The sequence below is a fragment of the Stenella coeruleoalba genome (assembly GCF_951394435.1).
Source record: "Stenella coeruleoalba genome assembly, chromosome: 8".
Lineage (NCBI taxonomy): Eukaryota > Metazoa > Chordata > Mammalia > Artiodactyla > Delphinidae > Stenella > Stenella coeruleoalba.
This window is the reverse complement of record NC_137154.1, coordinates 3,871,889-3,882,668: the sequence shown is the minus strand read 5'-3', so window position 1 is coordinate 3,882,668 and position 10,780 is coordinate 3,871,889. Positions and strand designations below refer to the sequence as shown.

Genomic DNA, 10,780 nt, shown 5'->3' with positions numbered 1-10,780 from the left:
TGGGTCTCATCCTCCAAGAAGGAGCCACGCTGGCACAGGTCAAGTCCGGTGTCCAGGGCCCCTGAAGATGACGGATGAGGCAGCTCGGCCCCGCGGGACGGGGGAAAGGAAGTGGCTGCCGGCTGCTCTGGCTGACACCTGGCATGGGAGAGGCTGAGCGGAGAGAGACGGAAGGGGTCGGGGGGAGTGAGGTTTGGGGCAGGAGAGGTCAGTGATAAATGCACGCGGTGGCTGGCCAGGGGCAGCAGGACCCGACCCTTTCCTGAACATCACGGGGCGCCGTCCTGTCGTGGTAGCTGCCTCCATGCGTGTTAATGAAACATGCAGACACAAACACAACAGAAGGCTGTTCGGTGCGACCCTGGTACCTCAACCCCAGATATCACGGAGAAAGGAATGAATTCGCTAGATGTCGCATCAAAAATGGTCCCAGGGCTTCCCTGGTGGTGCAGTGGTTGGGAGTCTGCCTGCCGATGCAGGGGACGCGGGTTCGTGCCCCGGTCCGGTAGGATCCCACATGCCGCGGAGCGGCTGGGCCCGTGAGCCATGGCCGCTGAGCCTGCGTGTCCGGAGCCTGTGCTCCGCGACGGGAGAGGTCACAGCGTGAGAGGCCCGCGTACCGCAAAAAAAAAAAAATCCACCCAGAAAAACGACAACAAAAGCCCCTCCATCCCACCAGCCCGAGATACGCGCTGCTGGTGTCTGTGACCGAGATGCACCTGAGGCCGTGCACCGCGTACAGATGGTGCCTTTTAAGTCCGGGCAGAAAACAGAAGAACTCACACTAGAAGGAAGGCTGCAGTAAGGCTCCAAAGTTTCTGCACACAGAACGGTGGCCTTAAAGGCTCCTCCCCTTGACCATTTTTGAGGCTGCAGAGCCCCACCCACCCGGGGACACAGGAAGAGCACGTCCCAGCTTCCTGGGGACAGGGCTGGCCTCTGCTCCTCTCAGCCAGACGCCCACGTCCATGGCCACATGAGAAGCCCCAGGGCTCCACGGGGCACAGCGGGGACCTGCGGGCAGGGACCCCCGAGACTGTGGGTGCGACTGTGCATTCCAGAGCGGGCACCAGGAGACAGGGCTGAAGTCCCAGCTCTGCCGCCCACTGCCCTTGGACCAGGCAGTCTCTTGGGCCTGTTTCCTAGTCTATAAAATGGGAATAACGCCTGCCTCATGGGCTCCTGAAGGGACTAAATAAAACATGAGAAGCAGGTCACAGCACTGGCCCATCTCAGGGGTCAATAAATGTCCCAGTACCCATCACTCCTTCCCATTAACCTGCTTTCATGTCAACCCTGTGGCTCTCATTTTTTAAAAAACTGTCCCTCTGAGCGCTGACCAAAGCCCGGGGAGTAAAGGGGAGGTTTATCCTATCCAGAGCCAACCCGAGTCTAGATCCAGCCAGGCCTGCCAGGTGACGAGAACCCGTGAGCCAGGGGCCTGGACCCTGGCTGGACCAGAGAAGAGCAGCCCGGTTAGGGCTCTGCCAGGGCCGCGTTCACGCTGCAGAGCAGACAGGGCCCAACAAAGGACGGGCCTATGTGGAGGGGCCCCGTGGGGGGAACGGAGGCCACCCGGCAGACCTCGGGGGAAGGAAGCCCTTTCAGCGGCCAAGCTGGAACCCTCCCTGCAAAACAATGACTCCCCCATCATTGTTTTGCCTTTAATCACATTTTTAAACACTTAACATACGAACATCTGTTCCCTGATGTTTCGTCTTTGTGCGTCTGTCATCCTCAAAATGAAAGTCCGGAACCTTCTGCACTAATTTTAAAGTCGGGCTGGACGTTTAGTAATGAACAAAGCTGAAAAAACACAAAAGAAAAAAATGTTTTTTTAAATTAGAGCAGAAGTCTCTCTAGCTGGAGCTCCACTTGCCTAGGTCACCTCCCTTCAAGAAGTTCCCACACCTGTCCCCCACATGGTCCTCGGTCTCCTTACATCGACACACACAGGATGTGCTTTACTGACCATTTGTATGTTACCGGTGGCCCCTAAACCATTAGCGAAATGAGCCCCCAGGGCTGCCCCAGCTACCTCTGAGAAAGGCACCCCGATCAAAAAGAAACACTCAGGACACAAACCTGCTTGAATTTCCCCCGAATTCTGTCCAGGTCTTCATGAAGTTTATCATAAGTAGGGTCATCATAAGGGAATTTCTGAATCATTCCAAGCAGCGATTCTAAGACCTTCATCTTTTTGCTGTAAAACACAGAAATAAAGACTTTTGGTCCTTTGCACACAACAGGCTCAGCTTACGTAACAGATGCCGCTCGACGGCTTTAAAGTGCTGGTGCCGAGCGTGCCTGGCCTCGGGGCTGGTGACTAACTTTGTCATCACACGAAACAACCTTTACTCACCTGCCAATGTGAGCCCGCCCGCACCCGCATCTGGACGTCAAGAGCGAACTGACCTTACAGGGACGGCTCCATCCGGACCCAGCGGCCAAGGCAACACCGACAAGCACACCGACCACCGGTCCGCAGGTCTGACCCCAGAGCGGACAGAAGCAGACGGGAAAGAGTGCCGGGCACAGCCTTGCCTGCTCTGGACTTGGGGATTTTCCAGGATCTGCAATCTTCACGCTCACGGCCTCTGGGAGTTTAACAGCAGGTAAACCGGCAAGCCCCCTCCATCCATAGGGCAGAAACCAGTGGCCGGTGTTTGAGTTCGGCTCCGGCTCCCTTTCCCAGGAAGACGAGGAGCTCAGCTGGTGGGCGGCCTGGAGCGCAACCGCCCCGAGGCACTCAGGTGTTTCACATCTCTGAGCCTCAGTGTCCTCATCTGTAAAATGGGGCCTTAACGGCCACCTCCCAGGCTCTCAGGACGATAAAGCCCAGAACGTGCTACAGAGTAGGGGCTCGATAAACGTCAGTCTCCTCGCTTCATCTGGGCGGGTGGGTGCCCTCTGGGTCACAGGTAAGCGACCCTGCCGAGCCACCTTCCCCTCACCACATCTGATCCCCAGGGTGTCAGGAGCGTGCCAGATATCTGATCCCTGGGAATCCTGAAGGACTCATCCTTAGGATGAAGCAACGGCCATTCAGAGTGACCAGGGCCTGCTCACATCTGCGGCTTTTAAACCAGTTTAGAAGAACTATGATGGCCACCTCTTGGAGAAAACACAGAACTGCAAAAGGCCAGAGCGAGTGAAGTAAAGCAACAAAGCACTTGGTTCCCAGGGAGTTGCAAGGCAGATGCCAACACGCGGGAAACGGCTGAACCTGCCACGGAACAATGACTACCACCCACTCCCAGCTCTGCAAGCAGCGACGGGTCATTCCTGCCCTCCCCGGTCAGTGAAGCTACTCCAGACACACCCAGCCCGTCGCACGGTCAAAGCCAGTGCGTGTCAGGAGGGTGTGACCCGCTCACGGCTGGTGTAAGGGAAAAAGCCTTCACCCGACTGCGGAAGGGGCAGAGGAGCGTCTCGGGGTGGGTCAGAAAGCTACGGTCACCTGATGGAAAGGTCGCCATCCTTCAGGCTGAGATACGGCTCTCCACACAGCTTCTCTGGTGTTACCGTCCCCTTAGCTCACTGAAGGGTAACACACGTGGCAGGTGTTTCTCTTTTAACATCCTTACTTGAAACATAAAGAAGCAGATCCTCGGCCCGCCTTCTACCATTTTTAGGAAAACTGTAGACTTAGAAGATCCAAAAACCATTGCTCTAAGATAAAGGGTTTTAGGCTCTGCCAGTGGGGTGGGGATGGCGGGGCGGCGGGCCACGGGCCCTCTGATGGATGGACCGGGGGCACGGCTTTAGGAGGGGAGGGAACCCCTGCCCTGGGGTGCGGATGGGCAGCCCCCAGGTGCGAGACCCTTCCCACCCAGTGCGGGCCCTCCGTGAGCCGCAGATCCCGGGGCGGGGAGAAGGGGAGGCTGCTGGAGCATTCCAAGTCCGTGCGCTCCACCCCGCCTTCGTGGACCGGGAGTGGGGAGCCACGCTCCGCTCCGACAGCCGCCCAGTGGCGCCTGGGGCTGCCAACCCCTGTCCCAACCTGACCGCCAGCTACCCGCCCACTCCCACTGAATCTTCAGAGGAAAATCTCCCCAAGACGGCCCTCGGCTGATGGACGAATCCGGTCAACTCCCACGCGCTCCGTGACGGGACAGGTCAGAGGGCAGGCGACCCCACAGTCACCCACACTGTCTTGAGCATCCCTGCTCTGACATTTCCATATGGCTGTGGCCCAAGTTCTAGAAATTCAAAATATTCCAAATAAGATGACAGGTCACGTGGACGGGGGAATGCCAGCTTCCCTGCTCTGTTACCCACTCTCCGGGCACCCCTCCCAGGCCAGGCAAAGCCACCAGACATCGAGATGATGCGGCGCAGCCGCCGAAGCCCAGTGTCGGCTCCCATGGGCGGCAGGACGGCCTTTCACGTAAGGGTGCGTTTCCAGCTTAAGAATGAAGACTGGGGGTGGGGACAGGGTCCCGGGGCTTCAGGAAGCAGCAACCAGCACGAGCATGCTCCAAAGGCTACAGACGGGCTTCCCTGGTGGCGCAGTGGGTGAAAATCCGCCTGCCAATGCAGGGGACACTGGTTCGAGCCCTGGTCCGGGAAGATCCCACATGCCGCGGAGCAACTAAGCCCGTGTTCCGCAGCAGCTGAGCCTGCGCGCCACAACTGCTGAGCCCGTGTGCCACAACTGCTGAAGCCTGTGCGCCTGGGAGAGGCCACCGCAATGAGAAGCCCGCGCACTGCAACGAAGAGGAGCCCCCGCTCGCCACAACTAGAGAAAGCCCACGTGCAGCAACGAAGACCCAACGCAGCCAAAAATAAAAAAATAAAAAAAGGCTACAAACACTACAAATAACAGCTCATGGTTACTTAGTGCTTCCAGGTACCCGACACCTGTGAAACACATGAAATGTGTCTCCAGGGAAAAGGCAGGGGGATCCGAGGACCCCTGGGAAGTAATAACAAGGGATGTTCACCCAACACCAGAAATGCGCCCAGCGCTTTCTAGTTACTATTTCCTGTAAACCTCATGACAACGTTTCAGGTTCGGCCTGGTTATTTCTCCCTTTTACAGGTGAGGAGACTAACCGCCCAGGGCCAGAGTGAGCTATGAAACCGGAACTTCCCGTCCAGACACCGAAGAAGAAAGAAGGCTCAGCTTTACCTGTCTTTCTCAGTGGTGCAGCCGTGCAGGAGGCATCTCCAGGCAAGAGCAAAACCTTGGTAGCACCCGAGCTGTGAATTTACAAAACATTCAAGAGTGAAGTGACTAACCAACAGCTCTGCTTCATCTAAATATCAAGCTCTCAAAACAAGAAGGGGGCGGGGGCCCAGGGGGCAGTGGTGCTGCTTCTCTTGCTGCTCTGGAAGCACCCACTGGGCACCAGGCTACAGAAGTTGGAGGTCAAGTCACCAGCGGGGCAGCCAGCCTCCAAGATGGCCCTACTGGACCCCACCTCCCCACCCCTTGGTATTCCTGCCCTGTGCGGTCCCCTGACCGGATCAGGGTGACCTTGATGAGCAGAACACACAGGAAGAGGCAGCACGTGACCTCTGAATCTAGGCACTGACAGTGTCACCTCTGCCCTGCCGACGTGGGTCACCCGCACAGTGTCTCAAGGACACTCCAGCAGCCCTGTGGAGAGGTCCACGTGGTGAGGACCACAGACCCTCAGAATCCGTGTGAGACCCCAGCAAGCTGACTGCAGGCTGGCTGACTTGTAACTCCAGCATCCAGAGACCCCGAGCCGGAACCAGCCGGCTCAGCGGCTCCTGGACCACAGACCCTCAGAATCCGCGTGAGATAATAAACACTGGCTGTCTTACGCCCACGTGTCTTGTGCTGATTCATTCTGCAGCAACAGACACCTAATACAGTCCTCACGGCCTCAGACGTTAGTGTTTAGGGCCGGTTATCCCCATAAGTGAGGGCCAATCTAGGTCGAAGGGCAGGAGAAAAGGGAATCAGGGATTTTATGGAATTTCAACAGAAATATAAATGGCATGTCTTCGCAAGACAGGGTGCTCACTCTCTGGGGGAGGATTCAGCTGCCTTAAGACACAGGGCGGCACCGTGACACTCGACGTCGACTGAGGTGAGGGGGGACTTGTCTTCTCTTTCTCCGGCCCACCTGACTCCATCATCTCCACACAGCAACACCCTCTGCGGGCTCTGTTCTGAGACGACTTCTCCGTCAACGTTCTGTCTAGCCTACTGCCACGTGAAGAGGCCTGAAGTGGCAGCTCCACCACACCGATCATCAAGGCAAACTGTCAACAGTAAGAGAAAAGGATTCCTTTCCAAGTGGGGGGTCCCACTCACCTCAGATCCGATTTTAGCTCCATGTAACGTGCCATACCGTCTTCCTTCAATCATACCCAAACTACTTCCTTCTTCGTAGCCTTCCTGATAACCTTCCCCGTGAAACCTGCGACAAAGGAGAGGAAGCGTGAGCAAATAAACAGGAGAAAGAGCATTCTTCCTGCAAAAACTTTCCTCTTCCACATTACCCAGACCTAGCAAGACAAGACCGAGTACTGTAGAAAAAGAACAAAATGTAAGTCGGAAAACGTCAGTTCCAGTCTCAGCTCCACCCCTCCCCAGGCCTCTGCGTCTGGCAAGTCGCTGTAATTCTGGAAGCCCAATTTACCTCTTCTACAAAGAGGAAGGTGGGCTAAATCGGTGATTCCCAAACCTGGCAGAATATTGGAGACACACAGGAAATTGTCAACGATACCAATTCAGGGGCCTCACCCCTCGTATTCAGTAAGTCTGGAGGAAGGCCCAGGAATCCGCTTTGCAAAATCTCCCCGGTAACTCGTCTGCAGCCAGGTCAGCGAGCCCCAGTTCTGGGTCTGTAAGCTAGACTGCTTGGTCAAGTGCTTCAAAAAAAACCAAAAACTCTGCAACGTGTACCGGGCTTTCCATCACATCTCAGGAGACTAGCAAGGAGAAACGCCATCAGATGATCACAAAATGTACCGTGACCGTGGCGCCTGCAGTAGCATAAAGGCTCTGACTTTGAAGGCCCAGCAGTGTAATTGGCACCAGCATAACTTGCGGTCGCCGAAGTGAAAGGGGTGTGCTGGAGCGCCCAGTGAGGCCGAGGGGATAGCTCCCACTTACTGGCTGTGTGGCCCTGGGAGTGACCTTGCCTCCTCATCTGAAAGACAGGGTGAAGGATAGGATCCCCTTCACAAGGAGAGCTAAAATAAATAACTGGATACAACGCTTAGCTCAGCGTCCAATTCACAGCAAACTCCAAATAAACGTCAGCGACTGTTTACTGTTCACTCTCTTTCTTAACTGACATCTACTGATGTCTCAAGTGGGCAGGGCACTGGAAGACAGCCACAAAGCAACCAGCAGCTCCCCCGTCACAGCCCTAGGCGCTCCCCGGGGGCTCAAGAGGGAAAAGGAGGACGCCTGACACATTTAAGAGCATGTCCGTGAATGCTGCCTTATGTCCTACCACTGAGGAACAAGAAAAAGGGGCAGCGCCCAGATGGCAAAGGTCCGTCCCACCCGAGGAAGGAGCGTCCCTGGAGGGAGACAGTCACCAGACCGAGCAGATGCGTGAAGCAGCCCCGGACGGGGGAGGCGGATCCAGAGGAACAGCTGGGCACGTGGCGCTCGCCCGAGAGGCCGATGAGCAAAGGAGAAGCAGAAGCATCTCGGGCCCTCCCGCGCCAGCCGCCTTCTGAGCCACAGCGCGTTCCCCCAGGGCCCGGGCGGCCGCCGCAGCCCAGCGGCTGAGAGCAGACCTGCTCGGGTGGGGGCCCGGCCCAGCCCCCTACCCACCTATCATCCGCCATCACGACAGCGTCGAACATGTCCTGACTCCCGGCCATGGCGGCAGCCGGCCCGCCCCCAACCCCCGCCCCTCGAGCTCCGGTGCCAAGCGCTGCGGCCGCAGACCCACGAGCCTAGCGCACAGACGCACCGCTTCTGAGGAGGCAAAGTCCACTTCCGGGGGCGGCCGCGCGGCGCAGGCCGGGTAAGGACGGCACGCGGGAGGGCTCAGCACGCGCCGGCGCGGGGCCAAGCCGCGTGCGCGGCGGCGGCGCTGGGCGGGGCTGGGTCGGGACGCGGCCCCGCCCCGACGCCTCTTCGCCTCGCTCCGCGGTTCCCGCCAGGGGTCAGCTGCTACCCGCCTGGAGCGTCCACCTGGCTGCGGGGGTGGGGCCTGGGGGTGGGGGGGTGACCCGTGACCTCACCGTCAAGAAACCAGGCAGATGCAACCGAACTGCCAAAAGCGGCTTGGAAGGAATCAGGGGAAAAAAATGGAAAAGTTACCAAAGAACCAGCGCCTCCGGAGGCTCTGCCAGTGGGGTTTTGGGGGGAAAAGTTCCCGGAAGGGCAATTCCCGGGGTGGAGGCACGACCCAGAGGAGAGTGGCCCGGTCGCCCACCGACCCCGACCCAAAGCCAGGGGCCACCCTCCGGGACGACGTCAGACTTGAGACCCCGCCTGCAATGCCATTAAATCCATGTTAACAGTAATCCAGGGACTGCAGGCCTTTGTCCAAGAAACGCAGGGCTGATGCGACCCCAGGGAAAGTGAAACGGCAGCAGGTGACAGGGAAACAGCCCGGTCGTCTTAACACTCGCTGGGAAAGGCATTATACATGTTGAAACTTGATTGAAACTCTATAGTTTTTTGAAAACTGGAAATAAAAGTTTTTGTGTTTTTATTCTTGCAGTTGTTTGATTGTAAAGCAAAAGCAGAGTAATTCATAATTCACGTAGCGAGTCAAGAATCGGCACAGAAGGGTTCATGATTAAGAGCCACCTGTGCCCTCACTCCAGCTGGAGGCATCCCTGCCTCTTGAAAAAATAGCTTCTAGCTTGTCATTGACCATTTGTCATTGCCATGACAGATACTTCCTGAACACGATTTTTGAAAGGTACTTCAAACTACCAGGCACAATAGAACATAGATATGAAATACCAAAAGAATTCCCATTAAAATCGGCAGTAAAACGAGAGCGCCTTTATCACGTGCCCATTGAACACATTTAGGAGATCTAACCAACACGATAAAATTGAGCAAAAAGTCTATCAAAAAAAAAAAAAAAACCAACAAACTACTGTTATTTGTAGGTGTGATGGTCCATCTAGAAATCCCCGAATAAGCATTTAAGACACTCTCAGAATTCGTAATAGAGTTCAGCAAGTAGCTATATACATGGAGAATCGCCAAAAAAAAATCACTTGCTTTCTATTATTCTAACACTAATTGGTAGTAGCCTGAGCAGGGATGACTGGGGAAATCCACTATACCAAGGTCACAGTAAACTTCTTAGAAATAACAAGATTTGAGCAGGACCTATACAAAGAAAACTACAGCTATGCCACCCCCCTGGATGGGAAGAAATGCAATACCAATCAGTTTCCACATGATCTGGGGAGAATGTGTCAAATTCTAAACTTCATCTGGATGAATAAATTGATAAGAATAACTAAGATGTTTTTGAAAGAGAGAATGATATGGAGGACTTGCCGTACCAGGTTTGAAAAGATAGAAGTCTCCATAAAAATATTGTAGCATGTTGGTTCAAGAACAGACAGATGAATGAAATAAAGATGGAATGGCCTGGAAGGAGACTCTAGGAAATGTGAAACCTTTCCACATGATAAAAAGCACCACAAATGAATGAGGAAAGGGGATATGCATCAATCACTAAAATGGGAAAATTTGTGGTTTGGGAAAAGTCAAGTTCCATTTATATCTCATACCATTCATCAAAATAGTTCCAAATGAATTAAAGACTTTTTTAAAAAGACATTTAAAAATTTAGATGGAACATTCAGGTAAGCGTGGAGATGCATTTTTTAAAAAATATTTATTTATTTATTTGGTTGTGCCGGGTCTTAGTTGCAGCAGGTGGGCTCCTTAGTTGTGGCAGGCATGTGGGATCTAGTTCCCTGACCAGGGACCAAACCTGGGCCCCCTACATTGGGGGCACGGAGCCTTATCCACTGCACCACCAGGGAAGTCCCTGGAGATTCATTTTTAACACATGAAAAGCCACGGAGGACATCACGAAGGAAAAACCAGTGCAAATGTGGTAATGAACAAAATTAAAAACTAAAGAACAATCTGGGGATATATTGGTCATAAATTTTACAACTAAAGGAATAATATTTCTGGTTTATAAAGAACTTATTCAAATGCATAAGAAATAAATGCATCTTAACGGGAAAAAATGGGCCAAGGACTTGAATATATAATTCACAGAAAAGAACAACAGCTGACTGGCAAACAAAAGTATAGCAAAGACAGACTTACTAGTAGTAAAAGAATGAGAAGCAAAAGAAAAAGTTGAATTTTTTACCTTCTTAAAATTGTAAAAAAAAAAAAAAAATCATCTTTTTTAGAATGAAGATACTCTCAATGCCCATGGATGACTAAGTTAAAGCTACCTTTTGGTCCAGTAGTTTGAAAAGATAGGAAGGGCATTTAAAATGTTTTTTACCCTTCCACCTACTAATTTCACTTCTAGAACTTCAGCTCAAGGAAATAAACAGAGAAAAGTGAAAATTTTTTGTACAACGCTGTCCATTGCAGCATGATAGCATGATCTGTAAAAGCCAGAAAGAGAAACCAGCTTATGATGACAAAAGGGAGGATGATGATACGTATATGGTAGGATATTCACATGGAAGACTCTTAAGCAACCACCAAAAATAATATTTGAAACAAGAGTAATGTCACAGAGAATGCTCGTGATGTTTAAGGAAAGAGAAAAAAACCCTAGTACCCCTGAAACTAACACGATACTGTAAATCAACGATACTTCAATAAAAA

The 10,780-nt window shown here is 53.3% G+C and overlaps 1 protein-coding gene across 1 annotated transcript; it reads right to left on the bottom strand.

Annotated features, from left to right (window-relative positions):
* Window positions 1-600: 600 nt before the first annotated feature.
* LTO1 (LTO1 maturation factor of ABCE1) lies at window positions 601-7,905 on the bottom strand. The gene is made up of 5 exons (XM_079928145.1): window positions 7,772-7,905; window positions 6,293-6,398; window positions 5,135-5,205; window positions 2,086-2,203; window positions 601-1,806 (listed from the first exon to the last, which is right to left on the bottom strand). The coding sequence occupies exons 1-5, from the start codon at window positions 7,819-7,821 to the stop codon at window positions 1,738-1,740; spliced, it is 414 nt and encodes a 137-aa protein (XP_079784271.1). The 5' UTR covers window positions 7,822-7,905; the 3' UTR covers window positions 601-1,737.
* Window positions 7,906-10,780: the final 2,875 nt, after the last annotated feature.